Consider the following 22,254-nt stretch of genomic DNA (forward strand, 5'->3'; position numbering starts at 1 on the left):
TACTTTTGTGCATGCCGTAGAGTTGAGAAGTTGAAACAGAAGCTGTATGATTCTCAAAGTGTAACATTTACTCCCTGGCCTTTTCACAGAAAGTTTGCTAACTCAAGTCCATATTTGTACTGCACTTACAAATACCTAAAAGTCCTAGTACTTTTAACAGAACAGCTTTTAAAAACCTTTTGTTTATTTTTATCATATTAACTAGGAATAATTTAATACGATTTTATATGTAATATATACAGTACTAATTTTTTCCCATTAATAGGTCTTTTTCCTACGTAATACCTGTCAGTGGTAAATAACTTGGAACAATTGCCAAATATTAGAGAAAAATTAGTAGAGAATAATATAAAGTTTTGTCTTCAGATTAGGCAAAAATTGTCACTAATTCATGTTAGAAAAAAACCCACACCTCAGTTCTTCTGATTCTTGGAGCAATAAATTTGAGAATTTGGAAGACATTTTTTTTTTTTTTACAGAGACAGAGAGTCAGAGAGAGGGATAGGAACAGACAGACAGGAAGGGAGAGAGATGAGAAGCATCAATCATCAGTTTCTCATTGTGGCACTTTAGTTGTTCATTGATTGCTTTCTCATACGTTCCTTGACCATAGGGCTACAGCAGACCGACTAACCCCTTGCTCAAGCCAGCGATCTCTGGTCCAAGCTGGTGAGCCTTGCTCAAACCAGATGAGCTCGCACTCAAGCTGGAGACCTTGGGGTCTTGAAACTGGGTCCTCTGCATCCCAGTCCAACGCTCTATCCACTGTGCCACCACCTGGTCAAGCTGGAAGAAATTTTTGTTGAAAAACTCAAGCTGAGTTTTTCAATGGCAGGAATTGTGTTTTATTTATTTCTCTAGAACCTGAGATAGTTCTAGGCACATAGTAATCATTAGTACACTTGAATTAAGCCCTGCCCCAGAAAATTATTCCTTAGGTGTTTTGGCATATTGTTAATAACTACCATAGTTGTATTGCTGTACCTTAAAATTTTAAAATCATATATACTCCTTTTAGTCACTATGTGTTACTATAAAAAAGTTTTACACATATTCTAAATATTTTCTTTTTAAAGTTCTCATGACTTAATATTTATTCATTTAAAGAAACCAAAATCTATTTTCATAGATAGTTTTGTTCTTTTCTCTTTAAATTAGGAATCTGAAGAACTTTCTTCTGATGAAGAGATGAAAATGGCAGAGATGCGACCACCATTGATTGAAACTTCTATTAACCAGCCAAAAGTGGTAGCGCTTAGTAATAACAAAAAAGGTTAGCTGTTAAGAAAAGCACTAAGATTAGGAATAGTCTGAATAAAATTTATAATTTTGGGGGGAATAAATTTCATTGTTATTTAAAACACTTTTAGTAGCAATTTTTAAAACATGCCTTTTGAAAGGTCTGTTTTTTCTCTCTCCTGTTTTTGAAGGAAAATCTTGGTAGACCTTTTCTCTTCCCTCATGCAGATCCCACATGCCTGTAAAGGACATTGACTTTGTAGGCAGAGAAGCCTAGATTATGTTGCATTTCTATCACTTATTTGCTATCTGATCCTTGAGCTACCTAATTTTATCCATATGTTCATATCTAATTTGACATAAAATGAGACTAATGAAGGATTTGGTGAATACCAAATGTACTAAATTATTCAGAGTACTCAGATCTAGCGCAGTACCTGCTGATGCTTGTTATTTGTATCTGTCCCAGAACTTATTTTGTAAACATCGCTCTTCCTGGCCATTTTTTTATGTAGCAGATTCTCGGACTCTTAGAAATGAAAGAGAACTTGGAGGATATATGTCTCTTCCTTTTATCCTTTCCTCACTCCTCTTTATCAAAGCCTGAACATCTCTATATTACCTCCACCAAGTATTTATCCAACTTTGGCCTTTATGGCATTCGTGAAACTTGCTATCAAGGTGGTCCTCTTATAGCTTGTGTTTTGTAATAATAATGGTGGTGATATTTGTTGAGTACTTACTAGTTGCTATTTGCTATATACTAAATGTTTGACATGTTACCTAATAATCACAATTGTCCCATGATACGGAATTGGAAGAAGAGTATAAATCTAGGAAAGAATTTTAGCATTATTTAAAAAATTGATAACACTGGGGAACAAAATTTTTGTTGCAACACTTGTTCTTACCTAATTCGAGTGTGCTGATCTCAAATCTGACATTAGTTTTTTTTCTGTAAGCTACAGTTTTTTTGCAATTCAAGATTTTAGGCTTTCATCTTATTGTAAAATTTTCAACATTTGGTTTAACATAATGAAGTAGAATGTCTTCTTGGGCATCATCCTTGTGAAAATATAGTAATTTATATAATGCCGTAAATACACTAATACGCTAAAAGATATGGTTGCATTAGAATTTGTCTAATATCGAAGTAGAACATATTAAAACACTTACTTTAATCATAAAATTTGTGCAAAACTTATTTAAATTCTATTCAGGCAAAAATTTGCTTCTGTAGCTCTTGCATTTGTGTACTTGTTGAGGACAATTGCATTTGATGCTCCAGCAGTAGTCTGCTCATCACTATCAGCTCCAAGATTTTCGGAAAACTTATCAAGGTGACTGTTCAGGAAGTGAATCTTAATGCTCATGTTACATCCAATGTCGCGGAAAGCAAGCCAACAGCATCCTTTGAACCAGAAGGTCATAGTTTTCTGCCTTTTTGTTGCTAAGGAAGTTCTCTGTAACTGCCACAAAAGACTGCCATGCTGCTTTCTCCTCCTTATTCATCTTCCTGGCAAATTCTTTGTCACATATGAGGGTTTGAATTTGAGGTCCATCAAATACACCTGCTTTTATCTTTTCGAAAGACAAGGCAGGAAAAGCAGAAATAATATGTTGAAAGCATTCACATTCTCTATTCAAAGCCTGAACAAACTGCTTCATTAAGCCAAGTTTGATGTGAAGTGGGGGAAAAATGATCCTGTCTCAATTAACCACAAATTCATTCACAATATTTTGCATTCCTACTTCCAGAGCTTCACGTTTCGGCCACTTCTTCTGTGTCCAGTGTTTCTCCCGAGCTCGGCTGTCCCACAAACACAGAAAGCAAGGATACTCGTGACACCTCTCTGTTGTCCTAGCAGGAAATTTGCCATTTTAAGATCCACACAAATGACCCATTTATGCTCCTTATACTTCAGAAAGTCAAGGACATTTTTTATGTCATTATAATCTTCTTGCAGATGAGTTGAATAACCAATTGGAACCGCTGCATAAACATTACCGTTGTGTAGGAGAACATTTTCAGACTCCGTTTAGAGCTGTCAAGAAATAGCCGCCATTCTGTTGGACTGTAAGTGGTAACACCTAGCTGGCTGAGAAGATTACTGATATCATGACAGTAAACAAAGTCTTCAGAAAAAATGTCCACAAAAATTTTTTCACGCTTCCTGAAATGGGATACTTTAGCTGACCAACGAAGTACATTCTTTTCTTGAATCCTAGAGGCTAATTCAGCTGCTTTCTTTGATAGGCCCAAATCTCTTACTAAGTCATTCAATTTGGGTTGGCTAAACTGCCTAAGGGGTTAATGACTGCTTGGCATCAGAAGAAGACCCTTCAGATTCTACAACCATTTCCTCATGCATCTTATCAAAATACACTTGATCACCATGTTCACTTTCTTTGTCCTTAGAAGAAATAAAACCATTGGAAATTGGAACCGGGAGTGTGTCAGAGTGTGGTATAGATCGTATTGCTGAAGGAATATTAGGATATGCGATCATATGCCATTTTTTTTTTGCCAATGCTCTTTGTATGGATCAGACAGAAATAACAATCACTACTGTGGTCCTTAGGTTCACACCAAACCATGAGAATACCAAAAGGCATTCCTTTGCATTTTCCTTTTGTCCAGTCACGAAGCATTTCCTCACAATTATAACACACAATATGAGGAGCCCAATTCTTGTCTTGATCGCCAAGGGGAACTTGAAAATAGGCAATATATGCACATGTCACAAATGATGAAATATCGCGCCTTTGACGTTGAAGTGTGTAACAGCCACATATGTAACAGAAGGTGTCAGGACTATTCTTACATTTACGCCTACTCGAAGAAGCCGTGATTCAATCTTTTTTTTTTTTTTTGTATTTTCTGAAGTTGGAAACGGAGGCAGTCAGACAGATCCACCCGGCATGCCCACCAGGGGGTGATGCTCTGCCCATCTGGGGCGTCACTCTGTTGCATCCAGAGCCAATCAAGTGCCTGAGGCAGGGGCCACAGAGCCATCCTCAGCGCCCGGGCCAACTTTGCTCCAATGGAGCCTTGGCTGCGGGAGGGGAAGAGAGAGAAAGAGAGGAAGGAGAAGGGGAGGGGTGGCGAAGCAGATGGGCTCTTCTCCTGTGTGCCCTGGCCAGGAATCGAACCCGGGACTCCTGCACACCAGGCCAATGCTCTACCACTGAGCCAACCAGCCAGGGCCATGATTCAATCTTAAAACAAAATAAGAGGGTGTTTTTTTTATCAGATAATTGTTTACATTTAAAAACAACTACAATTATGTAAAAATGATGTTTGTAAAACATTAATTGCCTTGTGGTTATGTTCAATCCAAGAGTCATTGCCCTTTAACTCCAATTTAAAAACCAATGCATACCATTAACTGTAACAAAAAGAAATAAAAATTGCATAAAAACTAGAGCATGCACCAAAAAACGGATTTCAGATTTGGAATCAGTGATGCAGAATATATAGAAACTGTTCTAAAACTTCATGCAACAGAAAATGAAAAAAAAATTTGTTTCCCAGTGATCTGAGATCCTAATCCCTTAAAGTTGAAGTTAGAGACTTCCACATGTTACTGTTTTTAACTGTAAAAACAATTCAGACTACTTGAACTGAAATATTGGGAACAGCAAAAATATCCTTAATTCAGATTTATGTAACCTCCTATGACTGTGCCTGTATATACTAGTTCTGTGATTTGGCTAGAATTGAGTTAGTTTAAAACATCCTTTAGGATTGTAAAAGTACTATGTTACTATCTTTTTTATCACTACTTTTAAAAATACTACTTTTTTTTCTACCTGCCTATAATAGAATATAAATATTGTCTGCTTCTGTTTATATTTTTGTTACATACAAAACCATCTCACATATTAAGAGTTCACTATTCATATACAAGTTTTTGAAATGATTTATAAATGTGAAGAGGAAGCTGACCTTGTGAACATTCCTTGATTTATTTGGTGTTTGTTTTTTGATTGATGTATTGCTCATTTTTATTGTGAGACTAGATAAAAGCAATTCTATACATGGATGATAAAATTTCTTCCCCAGATAAGTTTGTTAAGGTTATGAACTGTACTTGATATTTTTTATTATTACAACTTTTTAAAATTGTAAATGAGTGGAGAAGCATATTTACTAAAACTAATTGATAGCCTTAGAAAACACTGCATAGTATAATCTTAGTAGTTCAGACTAAATCAAATTCTTGGGTAACCCTTACTTTGGTTATATTTTTTGAAAAGTAAAGTATCTATAGTTATTTTTAAATTCTTCAACGTTTGTGTGTATTAAGACTGAATTTTCATAGGTGCCTCTGCTATCCTCATTCACATAATTCTTTACCTTATATGTTGAACTAAGACAATATAAGTGCTATTTGTCATAACTAGGAAGTATTTTACACAGATTCTTGGTGACTTTATCAATGGCTTGAGTTTTTTTTTTCAGATGATCTAAAGGATACAGATTCGTTATCAGATGAAGTTACACACAATAGCAATCAGAATAACAGCAACTGTTCTTCTCCATCGCGGATGTCTGACTCAGTTTCTCTTAATACTGATAGTAGTCAAGACACCTCACTCTGTTCTCCAGTGAAACAAATTCATATTGGTATTAATTCCAAAAACAGGTTTGTGAATAGTTTAACAAACTAATTTATTTGTACAATAAGTAGAGATAGAAATGCAAATAAATACATAAGACTAAAACATAAAGGATTTCACAAATTAATATTATAGAAGTGGTTCAGGCTGTATATGATTTTTTCCCCATTTTATTACTAATTATTTAACTTATATATGTTTCCATTTTAGATTAGTATTTTAAGGGGAGGAAAAAGGGATTTAAAATATTTTCTAATTCTCTTCATTAAAAGGTTGAACAATTTTACAATAGTTGTAGGTATCACAACACAAATAGTTTATTTTGGGTAATTCAAGTTGAAAGGGGTATTTTTAGGGTTAGAAATACAAAATTATTTTGGGGAGGATGCCATTAAAGGATTTATTTAAAATATTTTTGATGAGTTCTCTATGTTTGACTTCGACTTAAATTTGTAGGTCAAATTCTTTGATGCAAGACTTAATTCCTACAGGTTGGAATTTAGCTGAAGTTTAAAACAAATTTATTAATTGGGCTCTCAAGAAGTTTTATCAGAGTAAGACTATACCATTTTACCTTCATGTTTATTTGTCAGGTAGAGTGCTTTATAGAAAATTTGAGTTACTACTGAACCCAAAGCTTATTATATGGACATTGCTAAATACTTTTTAGACTTCAATTGTTCTTAAGCTCCAGGTGGCATATTTTAATCAAATTTTTGTACATATTAAACTATATTATTGGAAAAGAAAAATTACTTGTGTATCTCAAAATGAGATTAGTTATGTAGTTGTAATTATGATTAATCATTTATATCTGTTCTCTGGATTTAAGACTAAGACTCAGTATGGTAATATATTTTTAAAAACTTTTAGCTGTTAAGATAATGATTAATTTAACAATAAAATTTTACTGGCCTGGCCAGATAGCTTGGTCGGTTAGAGTATTCTCAATGCCCCAAGGTTTCGGATTTCATCTCTGGTCAGGGCATACAAGAACAGATTGGTGTCTCTCTCTCTCTCTCTCTCTCTCTCTAAATCAAGTAAATTAAAAATAATAATAACATAAAACTTGACTGATGTTGGGAAGTAGTTTAGTATTTTCTAAGTTATGTGGGTTTTGTTTTGTTTTGTTTTGTTTTGGGGGTTTTTGTATTTTTCCAAAGCTGGAAACCGGGAGGCAGTCAGACAGACTCCCGCATGCACCTGACCGGGATCCACCCGATATACCCACCAGGGGGCGATGCTCTGCCTATCTGGGGCGTTGCTCTGTTGCAACCAGAGCCATTCTAGCGCCTGAGGCGGAGGCCATGGAGCCATCCTCAGTGCCCGGGCCAACTTTGCTCCAGTGGTGCCTTGGCTGTGGGAGGGGAAGAGAGAGACAGAGAGGAAGGAGAGGGGGAGGTGTGGAGAAGCAGATGGGCGCCTCTCCTGTGTGCCCTGGCTGGGAATCGAATCCGGGACTCCTGCACGCCAGGCCGATACTCTACAACTGAGCCAACTGGCCAGGGCCATAAGTTATGTTTTTTGTTTTTTGGTTTTTTTTAAATAAATTTTTTTTTTCTTTTTTTATTTCTGAAGCTGGAAACGGGGAGAGACAGTCAGACAGACTCCCGCATGCACCCGACCGGGATCCACCCGGCATGCCCACCAGGGGCGATGCTCTGCCCACCAGGGGGCCATGCTCTGCCCCTCCGGGGCATCGCTCTGCCGCGACCAGAGCCATTCCAGCACCTGGGGCAGAGGCCAAGGAGCCATCCCCAGCGCCCGGGCCATCTTTGCTCCAATGGAGCCTCGGCTGCGGGAGGGGAAGAGAGAGGAGGGGGGGGGTGGAGAAGCAAATGGGCGCTTTTCCTATGTGCCCTGGTCGGGAATCAAACCCGGGTCCCCCGCACGCCAGGCCGACGCTCTACCGCTGAGCCAACCGGCCAGGGCCCATAAGTTATGTTTTTTGTGTAATAAAATAAAGACTTAAGAAAGGGATACAACTATACCTTTTTGTATTGTATTTCTAATCATGAATATTGAAGACACAAATATGTTTCCATATCACCAAGTAGAAATAAGGTATTTTCTTTGATTTTGCAATATCACATTTATAAATATTTCCCAAAACCAATGTAGTCACTTAATGTTATTTAATTTTAACTTTGATCTTGGTATTTTGTATAGCTTTGAGCTATTGTTTTTTATGTAGTTTTATATAATTTATGTTTTAATTAAATAAATTAGTTAATTTGATAATTATGGCTAATGATATATGGTTTCAGAAATATTTATAAAAATGTTCTGTGCTCTTATTCAACTGTTCAGCTTTTTGGCGCTTTATGCATCTGCCCATCTTTCAAGCATTTCACATTTTAGTATATTTCTGAAAAGATGCACCAGAAGAAGATACATAATAAGTCTTAGTTTTTACTTTTTAGCTCAAACTGTATTGTGACTGATTTATGATATTGATGAAAATAACTTTGATTATAAATTTTAATATAGTTTTACCTGTTTTCATTTAATGAGTTTCCTACTACTAAGAAAACTGGGCTTTATGATGTTTTTGATAAAATTACTTTTGTTTTAGGCAAGAAGATGAAAATTTTAACAGCCTTTTACAAAATGGAGATATTTTAAACCATTCAACAGAAGAAAAACTCAAGGTTCATGATAAAAAAGATTTCGACTTACCTGAGTATGATTTGAATATTGAAGAACCATTAGTTCTTATTGAGAAAGGTGTTGACTCAATAGCCACATCTGATGAATCTCACAAATTAGACCATATCAATATGAATCTTAATAAACTCATAACTAATGATACATTTCAATCAGAGAAAGTGGAAAGATCAAAAACACAGAATGTAGTGCTTGAAACGGGCTTTTTAAGCATTGATGCTAAAGGAGAAGCTGAGCACTTGGAAAATGGAAACACATGTCTGAATCTGGAATGCGTAAATAAGGTCAATGGACATTCTGCAGACATGCCGCAGTCTCCTGGGAGGATTGAACCACATGACACTGATTCCTCTGTTGATTTGGGTATTTCCAAAAGCACTGAAGATCTCTCCCCTCAGAGAAGGGGGCCAATTGGGTCTGTTGTGAAATCTCATAGCATAACTAACATGGAGACTGGACAGCTAAAAATCTATGACATTCTTAGTGATAATGGACTTCAGCAGCCAAGTGCAACAGTGAAAGTCACATCTACTATTGATGGAAAAAATATAGTCAGAAGCAAGTCTGCTACGCTTTTGTATGATCAACCATTGCAAGTATTTACTGGTTCTTCTTCATCTTCTGACTTAATATCAGGTACAAAGGCAGTTTTTAAGTTTGACTCAAATCATAATCCTGAAGAGCCAAATATAAGAGCCCCCACAACAAGTGGACCACAATCTGCACCTCAAATATATGGTCCTCCACAATATAATGTCCAGTACAGTAACAGCGCTGCAGTCAAGGACACTTTATGGCACTCCATACAAAATCCCCAAACAGATTATGTCAGTTTTCCTTCTCAGCGCCTTCCTAGATCAGAGAGCACAGAAAATCACAGTTATGCTAATAAACATTCTGCTAATATGAATTTCTCTAACCATAACAACGTTCGAGCTAATAGTGGATACCATTTACATTCAAGAGTTGGCCCAGGAAGACATGGGGAAATGTGGGCCATCTCACCAAATGACCGACTCATTCCTGGAGCAACTCGAAATACAATTCAGCGACAAAGTAGCGTGTCCTCTACAGCCTCTGTAAGTCTTGGTGAGCCAGGTCCCACAAGGCGGACCCAAATTCCTGAAGGAGATTATTTATCATATAGAGAGTTACATTCAGTGGGAAGAACTGCTCCCATGATGTCGGGATCACAGAGACCTCTTTCTGCACGAACATACAGCATTGACGGTCCAAATACATCTAGGCCTCAAAGTGCTCGACCCTCGGTTAGTGAGATACCAGAGAGAACTATGTCAGTTAGTGATTTCAACTATTCACGGACTAGTCCTTCAAAAAGACCAAATACAAGGGTTGGTTCTGAGCATTCTTTATTAGATCCTCCAGGAAAAAGTAAAGTTCCTCACGACTGGCGAGAACAAGTACTACGACATATTGAAGCCAAAAAGTTAGAAAAGGTAATTAAACATGACTTTTTCATTCTCCTCATCAATTTACTGATCTTCCTTTAAAAATATTTGGCATTCTTTGTTTTTTTAAAGGAGGTGAAACAAAACACTCTGAATTATTAAATATATACTTATTTTCTAGGAATTTTTCTTTGGTACTGACAGTAGAGTTCCAAGTTCAAACTTAGCCAGACTCAAAACAGTTGAGATGGTAGCACAAGCTTCTTTTCCTTTTCTTACTCTCCAGTCTTTTCTAATGGGCTTATATATTCATTTTATAAATTTATGTGGTGTCTCTTTTAGATTGTGCCACACATACTACAAATAATATATATATACACCTCTGCATTTCCTGATTTCTTGTAGTCTATTAATTGTTAATTATGTGAATATATATATACAAAAATAAGCAGTTTATTGTTAACAAAAACAAATGTATTGTAAATGTAAATATTTCATCTAAGATTTTTTTTCCCAGTTATATGACTAACACTGTCACTGACACAGATGGCCTCTGGCATGGCATTTACTCTTTTCTGAACTGCATTTCTGACCTATTTGAACTCACTATCTGGCTCTACTGTAGTGTGTTGATGTTTGTTTTTTGAAAGGACTTAAAAATTTTTAAATGTCCTGTGAAACTCATGATATATTAGTGCCACAGTTCTGTAGCCCAAGTGTATAAAGCATATTCTTTCTTTAAGATTTAGCTTCATACCTCTTAGTGGACTTTACCCAAGAATTATCTTACTTCTGTTTATTAAATCTAAAATACGTTTTTAAAAATAGCTGAACATACACAACCTCAGTCATTATTTTAAAAAATTCTTTTAAGTTGATTTTTTTCAGAAATAAATACCTAAAATATAATTAGTACCTTATTTCAATTCACATTGATCCTCTCCCTGCAATTTTTAGCTCTATGCAATGCTCTCCTCTCAACTTTAAATAACTGAGCCATCTATAAGTGGTAGGCAATTTCATTCTCATCTGTTTATTTTGTTTCAGCTATAACTTTGTACATATAGTTGAGGGTCTTCAACTTGTGTACTTTTTCTAAGGAATTTGGAAATTTCTTAAGCAGAGGAGTAATATAGCTGTTTTTTAAATAAACTTCTGGTGGTGATGTGAAACTGGATTTGAGAAGTTGATAACTATATAGTTAAGTTGATTGAGTTATGAGGCCATATAGTAGTAGTACAGAAAATAAGTGAGAATGTATCAGTGGAATTGAGACAAAGGAATGAATTTAAGAGGCATTTCTGAAATAGACTATAAGAATTTACACCTGACTGGAATATTCCTTTAATCAGACATTGCAGAAAAGAGATTAAGCTTGAGATTGGTGCTTTGAGTAACTGGTGGTTTGGAATGCCTTAACTATTACTGAGCATAGAGGAGGAATAGCAGATTTGGAGGAGAGATGAGTTTATTTGTTGTTATACTAATATATATTACATTACATCACATTATTATATTAGTTGACATGTCAGGTCTTTTCTCATTACTTCCCTAACAGTGATGTGCCTGCACTTTAGTGAATAGGAAGCAGGTAGCAGCCATCTCATTGTTCATTGTGCCTCTGTACTTTTTATATTTAGACATTTGCCTTACAATTGCTTAGAGAGTATATGACAGCATTGTCTCAGTTGTGCCCATGGGTAATTTAGAGATGAGAATTTAGGTAAGTGAAACTAAAAAATGCACAGGGTCAACATGATTTAGACACCAAACTTGACAGCATTGATTGACAGTAGTGAAAGGTGATGGAAGGTCTCTGTTTGCTCCTCTGTAACTCCCCTTTCCTGCCCCAAACATAATTCTCATGGCATGGTGGACATTTGAAAATTTTCTTCAGAGGGGTTCACAATGCCTGTCCTAACCCTGTGGGTGAGTACCCAAATCAAAAGTTGCTACTCTGCCCAGCTGGGAGTTTAGTAATCATACAGAAATAGATAAGTTATTGACCCTTACTTGGTTTTGAAACCTTGTGGTAGTAACACCCCTTCTACACCAACAAACTACCCAGAATCCAAACATATTATAAAATAGATTTCACCTCAAAAATCTCAAGACTTATTTACAAATAAAACTTAACATTGAAGATGAATACAAATTTTTATTTTGAAGTTGAATTACTACTAATGTCAGTATTTGCTAATATTACTTATATGAAAACTCATATAAGAAGCACTCAATCAGATATGAGTAAGGATTAATACAACATAGTAATTTTCATGCTGTTGTACAATTATTTGCATGTAATGAGCAAAAGTGCTCAGGACATACGGCCAGCACTTAGTTGAGCTCTGCACGATATGTCGATATGTTGTGATGGAGTGCAGTTTTACATGGATGTCTGCACATGCCTGAATTGAAAACCGGACCTATTCTGAGCTTCTGCCTACTTAGTGAAATATTTACTGTATGCTCCCATGTATAAGACGCACCTTAATTTGGGGGCCTGAATTTTGAGAAAAAAAAAATCATATAAAGTTACTGAATTCAAGTTTTATCTATCATAAAATCCATACAACTCCTCATCACTGTCAAAAGTCCCATCCATTAGCTTGTCCTCATCTGTGTCTGACGATGAATCACTGTCTTCAACAAGGAGCATGAAAATAAAGTGCAAAACAGCAAGAAGTGCAGTAAAAAAAATCTACAACCACTGTATAAGACACACCCAGTTTTTAGACCCCAAATTTTTCAGAAAATGGTGTGTCTTAAACATGGGGAAATACGGCATAAAATAAAACTTCATATATGTGCAAAGATGACAGAATAGGGTTTGTTTCAAATCTACAGATCCTTAAACAGGATCATTCAGTCCACTCAAGTTAACAACATGTTATACAGAATGTGTGTCTGTAACTGTATAATCAGATCTTTACAGAACCTCTGGATTGCCTCTGCCAAATTCTTATTCTTCATGGTTCTTAGTAGTGGACATCAGCTTCATAATCTGGAGAAGGTATTTATTCCCTAAGAGTAACAGAAATCCTTGTTACGTCATTTCCATATTTCTTATTTACAAGCTATGCTCAAAAATGTGGTTTATCTCGGTTTGACCATCAGACCCTCAATATTCAGGACATGACTAAAAGCATATACATGAAAGGACAGCAGTTAACAACTCTGGGAATAGACAAGCAGTAATAATGAGAATCAGGTTGTGCATTTATTGAGGTATATTTTTCAGGCATCTCTAGGATTGATTACAGGTTTATATAAACTCAATATTTGGAAGGAGTCCATCCGTGGTTCTTCAAGTTTAAGCTGCAAAAGGTACTACTAGCACCTAAAATATAATAATTTTTAATACCTATATATTTGAGAGAAAGTTTTATATGTGTACCTTGCAGTTTCTTTCTTGGTAATTATAGAGCAGTGGGAGCCTTTTAAATGTTATGTCTTAAAACTCTTTATAATAAACTTTTCCCTAATGTAAGACATTTTTCAAAATGTGGAAGATAATTTTTAGAAATTACAATGGCCGCCTGGCCTGTGTTGGTGCCGTGGATAGAGTGTCAACCTGGAACGCTGAGGCTACTGGTTCAAAACCCTGTGCTTGCCCTGTCAAGGCACATAGGCAAGAAAGCAACAACTAAAGTGAAGCAACTATGAGTTGATACCTATTGCTCCCCTTCCCCTGTAAAATCATTAAATAAAATCTTTTTAAAAAATGGTTATTTTAGGCAAGCAAGGAACACCTGAAGTGAAATTGCAATGGCCAAGAGCCTGGTATGTTTTGCAGATATAGTTTGTGTTATATTATGTATGCTGCATTTATTTAATAATAAGACAATTTTTATAAAATGAAGCAGATTCTCTAGAAACCCATTTTGATTTAGAAATACCTGGCCATCGGTAAAATTTGCAGAGGAATTAGTGTTCCATGTGTAACTATATGTACTGATATATCTGGGTATGACATCAATTCCTATTTCTGACAAATTTCTAATAAAGTATGTCAGAAGTCAAGGAAATAATAGCATAAAAGCATTTATATGTATGTACTTTCTTTAGTGTTTAAATTTGAATGGTTGGATTACATGTAATTTGTGTGTATATGTGTATGTTTTCTCAATATATGGTAAATAGTGCCAATTTCTTTCAGTGACACTAAAAATTCCATGTTGCATGACATTTCTGTGTGGTATTGGGCTTGCTTGTAAATGCATCTATGTACATAACATGTCTTGTGAATTTTGCATGCTACACTAATCTCTGTTAAATCTATCCCCTCTTTATTCAGAGCATGCTGTCAAGGTCCTTTAATTCCAATTTTACTGCTGTAAGCAACTGTCACTATGGCAGCTCTAGGGATCTGCATGGCAGCCAAGGCAGTCTTGCCTTGAGTGTTGCAAACGGAAGAGGTTCTGGTGGGCACATTTTTCGAGTGAGTACCTGTAGTAGACCAGTACTTTTAGTATATAGAAGAGAAATAAGCCCCACATTTTTGTTTTAATGTTTCCAGAAAATAAAATTTACTTTGGGTTAGTGCTAAAACTGTCTGCAAAGCTGATTTAGTCTATCTCCTAAGTTTCTGTGGTCATAACTAAGGATGAAGTCAACTCTTGTTTATGGGAAAAAAAGGCAAGCAATAGAAATAACTTTCTGAGAGGCTTTTTAAAAAATTATTCTTTGCATTGCTTTCTTTTTCTCTTAAAATTAGCTTACTCTCCCTAAACTCAAGGTTTTAAGGCTGTACCATAAGTAATCCATAGAGGAGTTAAGGGAAGAGTAATTTTCACTTTTGTGATTGAATATTAGCCAATAAAACACTAAGAACTAAGTGAAACTAAGTTTAATCATCATTCACTTAATATGATTCAGTGTGAGGCTGGAGAAGTTGTAATAAATACCAGGGAAATGGGAAAACCCAAATTCTTTATTACCCACATTTCAGTCATAGTCCTTAGTGGTGAAGAAGAAAGGTTTATTCTTTTAGTGAAAATTAAGGATAAGGGTGGTATAAGAATAACAGAAGGAGAAAGAAGAGAACAACTCTGGCATAGTTCTGTTTTTAAGATTTTCTTTTCATAACAACTTGGTGTAGTTGCATAGCTTCCAAATAAATATTTCCTCTGCCCTTCTCCTTTTCATCCTGAAAAGACCTTTCTCCTTTTATAACCCAATTTTATCCCCTCTCCAGTTTTATTTCCATATTGACTCTTCTGGCTTCTGGGTCCTTTGCTTTTTCCTGAGCATCCTTTCTCCCTTGCCCTTTAATGCATCCCTGGCTTTGCTCTTTTGTGTTCTAGGCTAGAGCAGCCTCCTGGATTCACTTTGCTCTAGCTTGCATCACCCAGCTTGTTCTGCCTTTTGTTACCTAACACCACTCGGTTTCTATGTTATGTTATAGTGGCAGCAATCATTTGGTAACTTAACAGATTGAAACAGGGAGAGAGAAGGGTGATGACTATTATTATTAATTAAGTCCTACATTTCTGGCACTATTCCACCTGAAGCCACAGAGTAAAACCAGGGGCTTTTATTAACTCAGAGGTAATCTTATGGTCATCTGGAACAATTGTTTTTTTTTACAATTCTTCCACAGCAATATTTTTTGCTTGTTATTTTTAAATTCAGAGCCTTTGAGCCTGTTGCATTTTACTTTTTCATTTATAATATACTTGGTCTTTTGATGAGTAAACTAGTGCATTTAGGCTTGAGTTGAAACTTCAAATATGAGCTAAATTGATCTTTATGCATTCTGAAACATATCGAAAACGGAGAAGGAAAATAAAGTTTTTACTAAGCCTTGGTTTGAACTAGCAACTAATTGTACATGATAGCTGTGTTGCAGACAGTTTCTAAGATTACATTGTAGATCATTGGGTTTATATGTATCCTGCGGCATATCATAAGGAAATAGATATCAGATTATTTTTCAACATGTTGTCATTTGCATATCTGTTGCTAGCTTGTACTGTTTTGAAAATAATAATAGTGCTATTTAACACAGTCTCTCTAGTTTTCTAAAACATAGTTAAATGTGTTTAGAAATAAATTAAAATGAAAAATTTAGGTATTTTATGTCCCAGCATATTCTTAAGAAATATTCAGAGATAATGAGATTGAGTCTATTTTTTATGTAAAGCCATCAGTGAGGTAAACTATAAATGTAAGACTATTATTTAACATAATAAAATAGGAATTCTAGTTATTTAATTTTAAAAGCATCTCACCAAACCATTGCTTTTGAAAATACAAAGCTAATATCATTATGATAGAATTAAGCTTCAGTAAGTTTTATACTACTGTATGTTTATTGGTACTGCTCATCATTTAAGAGAAGGTCCTCAGTGGTACTGTGCTATTAAAAGAACATCAGTTAAATTTTTTTACCAAAAAACTTGTTGTGGTGCTCAACAATATAGTTTAGTTGCTCTTAAAATTTGGGACTCTTAATTTAGATTAAGAGTGTTGCTCAAAGTGTTAAAAGCTAGGTAGTATTCTAAATAAAACTATAAGTATAAAAAATAGCTTAACAGTATATATTTGTATATACTTTTTACACAATAAAAGAACAAACATTTGCTATTATTTTTTTTAAGTACTAATTTTTTCCCAGTTTATTTAGCTATAATTGATGTAACATTGTATTAGTCCAAAGGATGCATCATCATGATCTATGTTTATATTGTGAAATGGTTACCAAAATAAATTCAGTTAACATCTATCATGAAGGTACTAAGATTGATAGCAGTTGTGATGGTAATGTTTTATTTGGTTCTTCATCTTTCTATTAATCTAGCACTACTTTTTTTTATTCTTTTCTCAAATGTCATCATCATTTTGGTTGCGCATCTTAAAGATCATTGTTTGTTTACTTTTAATTTTTCCCTAATTTGAAGCATCCCCAGACATCCTGTCCAGGAGATCCTTGTCAAGATGATATGTTCATTTCAGGACAGCACAACTACGCATCAGCTACACTTAGTCACAAAGATATTCCTCCAGTCAGCTTGAAAGTAGGTGCTCAGAAAATAAATGTAGTATCTGTGAGCTAACCATGTTTTGTGGCTTTTGAACTAAAATATCATAGATGATTTAACATTGAAAATACTTTCTTTGAGAACTTTCTCCCCATTGCTTAGTAAGGATTTATTTCTTTTAAATAATTGAAAAATAGCCTGACCTGTGGTGTCAAAAATTGGATCAAGTGTCAACCTGGAACACTGAGGTCACCAGTTCAAAACCCTGGGCTTGCCTGGGAGTTGATGCCTCCTGCTCTCCCCCTTCCTTCTCTCTCTCTCTCTCTCTCTCTCTCCCTCTCTAAAATGAATAAATTAAAAAAAATTTTTTTAAGATAATTGAGAAATAGAATTACATTCTGCTATTTTTCAGTTTATTGCATGATTTTTTTTCTACACTGAAGAATTATAATTATTTTGTTGTACTTTTTATATTTCTAAAGTATCACCTACTTATTTTATCCTTTGAGTCAGGATTTTGGCATTCATAATAAACCTATTTGGAGAGTTAAAAATGAACCTATCTTAAATTCATTGGAGGATGTTTTACTATTACTCAACATTTTAAAATACTTTAAATGTAACTAGAAATCACTAATTAGAAATAGAAAGACGTGTTTATAGTAGAATAGGTGATGGTTGTTTGTCTCTTACTTTTGAAACTAAAGCATCACTCATTTAGAGAGTTTACTTTTCTTTCACCAATGCCAATAGATAATTCTTTTCTTTAGTATTCTCTTCACTTGTTCTTTCTCTTAATTAATTCCATATCCTAGTATAACCAGATATAATTTTGAAGAATAGTTATATATTATATAAACTTTTACATTGTTGCCAATAGTAGGAACCCAGCCACATAACATTTAAGTTCATAAGTATCTATTTTATTTTTTTGTTTTTTTTTTCTTTTATTTGAGCTCTGTTATCCAGTTTCTTTTTCTTTTTAATGTCCATTTATGGTTTAGCTTACTGAGTGTGTTTTATGCTTTTTATTGTCTTGAGCCTTCTGTATATCATAGCTTAACATATTCCATGGGTGTGTTTAACATTGATATAAAGTGTCAGGCAGGAACAAGTACCTAGATGTCTGGGAGTCTTAAGAATGGGACAGAATTAATTATTGTTTGGAGAATTCTCCCCAGGAGAAAAGTATTGAATCTGCACAGAGGAAAACAATGATGTAAACATGGAGAAAAGCAAGTGCTTCCTGCAGAGTTAAACATAATAAAATAACAACACAACCACTTAAGAACTCTGGACAGATTAATTGCTTCAAATCTACAGTGATTGAGTGGTAAATACCCAGTAAAAGATCTCTCAGAGTAATAACATCTTTGTGCTAATAGCATACATCTTTGTCATAAAAACACCCATATATGTTTCCAGACTTTAGAATTAACTAGTTTCTCAAATATAACACAGTAAAAAATTTCCCTTACAATTTTTCCATGATTTCTTTATGGATGAGGTCACCTTTTATTAATAATCAACAGTGATGTTTTAAATCAGTGGTAGTCAACCTGGTCCCTACCCGCCCACTATTGGGCATTCCAGCTTTCATGGTGGGTGGTAGTGGAGCAACCAAAGTATAAATAAAAAGATAGATTTAATTATAGTAAGTTGTTTTATAAAGATTTATTCTGCCAAACTTAGCGAAAATACGACATAAAGTACTTGGTAAGTAATTATTATTATATGCTTTAACTTACTGTAACTCTGCTTTATAAATTTTATAAAGTAAAGTTACTTTATAAATAACTTTATAATATAAAGTAATGTTAAACTTTATAAATCATCATTACTGTGGAACCGGTGGGTGGTTAGAAAATTTTACTACTAACAGAGATACAAAGTGGGCGGTAGGTATAAAAAGGTTGACTACCCCTGTTTTAAATTATTGTATAGTTTAGATATATTTATTTCCTCTTCCAATAAAAAATTTCTTCATATGCCAATTTTATAGTACAAATATAACCTATTTATCAGATAGATTCCTCACTAACAGAATAAGATATTAGCCACATTTCTACAAAGGTGATTTTAAGTTCAAATTCAGCCTCTAAAAAATTAGGCATTGCCCTGGCTGAATAGCTTGGTCAGAGTGTCATCCTGATGCACACAGCTTGCGGTTCAAACCCTGGTCAGGGCACATACAGGAACAGATTAATGTTCCTGTCTCTCTCTCTCAAAAATCAATAAATAAAATTTTTAAAAATTAAAATAAATAAAAATAAAAAATGAGAGGTGTTAAAACAAGGGTAATTTAACAACAACAAAATAATCTCAAGAATTTTGTTTAGCTTGTGAAAAATAAAATAGAATGTCAAACTTTAATTTTGTGGTTAATATTCTATGGGATAAAAATTTAAGAGAGTTTAAAATTGCTAACTGATACACACATGAGTAATCAGTTTTCTACTACATAGCTGAATTGGCTTGTTAATTCTGGCAAGAAAGGAATAAAGATAGAAAAGATATAGTCAGATTAGAAAAAATTTTACCAAAAAATTACTTTTGTATTATAAAAAACAAATTAGCAAATGCATCTTTTGTTTGAATGTGAGAGATTAAGAATAGTAAGTATAGTATAGAAAAAGATATCCTTTATATGGGCTTACTTAATTTTTAATTTTTTGCATACTGTTTACCATTTTAAAATTGGTTATATTAGAACAGGTGCATTTATATCAGACAGAAAAGCAAATAATTTTAAATGTAGATGTGATTTACTTTAATTTTTAAACCTTGTAAGATTGAATCTATATCAAGCACTCAGGCAAGTTTTGAATTAAAATATTAACAGCTTTTTTCTTCTAAAAGTGTAAAATTAGAAAACTTTAAGTGGCATGATACTGTGCGATTTAGAATGTTAAACTCTAGTGCTTCTGAAATGCTCCAAGAAGAAAAACCAAATATTTGTAATAAGACATTATTATTGGTCATTTTAAGACACTTCATGTTTTTCTTAGATGCCTTTGAGTAATGGACAGATGGGCCAACCTCTCAGGCCTCAGGCAAATTATAGTCAAATACATCACCCCCTTCCTCAGGCATCTGTGGCAAGGCATCCCTCTAGAGAACAACTAATTGATTACTTGATGCTGAAAGTGGCCCACCAACCTCCATATACACAGCCCCATTGTTCTCCTAGACAAGGCCATGAACTGGCAAGGCAAGAGGTAAGAAAATCAAGAATATTTAAAATATGAGATAAACTTTTAATGTATGTTATAGGTTATTTAATTATTAGCAATAAATCCAAATAGAACTTTAACATAGGTGGGGTTTTTTTTAACCATTCGGTGTTTAACGTTTTGGTTTCCTGTTAAGTTTGATTTGACTTTATGATCCCCCCTACCCCCCCCCCCCATTCTCATGAACAGACATGGGATTGTTTTAGTCATGATTTGTTTCTTTCCTAAAATGGTTGTTTTTTCCAAACTAGTTGATGATACTTTGGTAATCAAACCTTCTCCAAGAATATAAATACTAGTAGAGACCATTAAACTTGAATTTGTATTAGTATGATTTGCTATTGTTGACACTCAGCTTTTGAAACTTGACTATAGTCTCCAACTACTTTGAGAATTAAATCTTATAAAGTAACTTTTTTTAAAAGTTGCTAGTTATATAGTTATATATTTTGATAGTTTATTTATAAAATGATATTATTAGAAACTTAGGTAGAGAACATACACTTTGTTTTGGAGCTATGAAGTACCCAATAGACAGAGATAGTATACAATATAGATGTTTCACAAATAGAAACTAATAATAAAGTACATGCTTTATGTTTATGCTATATGTTTTCAAATCCCGCAATATCTAAAAAATACAATAGGGTCAACATTAATTGGTTGTCTATCTTCATAAAACAGTAGTAGATTTAAGTTAGGAGCTTTGCTTTATAATCCCAGCTATGCCTTTAACTCACTAACTCATTAACATAATATTCCATGACATAGTTTTACTTCATCTACCCACATATTATTTTAGATGAATCCTTACATAGTTATGTTTATTTGAACTTAATTTACCAATATTTAACTATGGATGTTATTGTGTTGCAACTTTTTCTATGATAGTAATGATTTGTTTTATTAATTGAGATTCGAGTGAGAGTTGAAAAGGACCCAGAACTTGGATTTAGCATATCAGGAGGTGTTGGTGGAAGAGGAAACCCATTCAGACCTGATGATGATGTGAGTTTTGTCTTTCTATCCATTGGGGAAAAAAGGTATTTTTTACTAATTTAATACCTCTTATACATAAGTAAATATCTGATATTTATATAATAAATATATTCTAGCCTGACCAGGCAGTGGTGCTGTGTATAGAGTGTTGGCCTGGGACACTGAGGACCCAGGTTTGAAACCCCAAGGTTGCCAGCTTGAGCGCATGGTCTCACCAACTTGAGCCCAGGATCATAGACATGACCAGCAGTTGCTGGCATGAAAAAGGGGTCTCAGCTAGAGTCCCCGGTCAAGACACATATGAGAAGTAATTAGTGAATCACTAAAGTGCCACAACTATAAGTTGATGTTTCTCATCTCTCCCTTTCTGTCTGTCTCAAATAAATAAATAATAAATGGATGACATCCTCTTTTTTTTGTTTTGAAATGTGAGCAGTTCAAATTGTTTGAGGAATACAAATTTAACCAAAAATTTGAAATGTGCCTCATATTATGAAGTGATTTTTAATTGTTATTTTTCTGTATATCTATGGAAGTACATATCACTTGAACAGAAATCACTATACTAATGTTCAAATTATCAGAGACAAAATATAAGTAATAGGGTTGATTGTGACATTGTTTTTAGAGAAGACAAGGAGAAAACCTGTATCACAATCAAATATTTGCATGCTGAGAAATAAAGATTGCTCCTTGGTACTGTGTTATTTATATATGCTGCTTCCCATCAAATAATATGTTTGTTGTTACTATTAAAGGGTATATTTGTAACAAGGGTACAGCCTGAAGGACCAGCATCAAAATTGTTGCAGCCTGGTGATAAAATTATTCAGGTAACTATATATACCTTTTTATTATTTTTTTATTAGTTTTCGTTTTATAACTAATCTGCCTCCTCATCAAAATATTATTAAATGCCAGATTTGAAAATAAGCATTTTATGAAGTTTATCTTTAAATATTTGTGGATGAAAATAGTGATATTTCTTAGAGGCTACTCTCTAGTGATTTTATAGTTTAAAATATTTCTACCTTGTACTCTGGAAAATCAGGCTGATATTTTTGAATATATATTTGATATATTTTAGCATTTTATTTAAGT

The 22,254-nt window shown here is 34.3% G+C and overlaps 1 protein-coding gene across 12 annotated transcripts in view; it reads left to right on the top strand.

Moving 5' to 3' along the window:
* ERBIN (erbb2 interacting protein) overlaps positions 1 to 22,254 on the top strand; it is a 141,777-nt gene that overhangs the window by 114,759 nt on the left and 4,764 nt on the right. For 4 of the 12 annotated variants that reach the window (XM_066376160.1, XM_066376123.1, XM_066376105.1 and 1 more), the window contains 8 exons: positions 1,159 to 1,273; positions 5,705 to 5,888; positions 8,438 to 9,986; positions 14,236 to 14,379; positions 16,841 to 16,957; positions 19,930 to 20,139; positions 21,070 to 21,162; positions 21,912 to 21,986. In XM_066376160.1, coding sequence (XP_066232257.1) covers positions 1,159 to 1,273; positions 5,705 to 5,888; positions 8,438 to 9,986; positions 14,236 to 14,379; positions 16,841 to 16,957; positions 19,930 to 20,139; positions 21,070 to 21,162; positions 21,912 to 21,986 — 2,487 coding nt within the window. The remainder of the gene's footprint in view (positions 1 to 1,158; positions 1,274 to 5,704; positions 5,889 to 8,437; positions 9,987 to 14,235; positions 14,380 to 16,840; positions 16,958 to 19,929; positions 20,140 to 21,069; positions 21,163 to 21,911; positions 21,987 to 22,254) is intronic. The other 8 variants (XM_066376132.1, XM_066376143.1, XM_066376170.1 and 5 more) reach the window with 8 other exon arrangements.

Source organism: Saccopteryx leptura, chromosome 1 (genome assembly GCF_036850995.1).
Source record: "Saccopteryx leptura isolate mSacLep1 chromosome 1, mSacLep1_pri_phased_curated, whole genome shotgun sequence".
NCBI classification, from domain to species: Eukaryota; Metazoa; Chordata; class Mammalia; order Chiroptera; family Emballonuridae; genus Saccopteryx; species Saccopteryx leptura.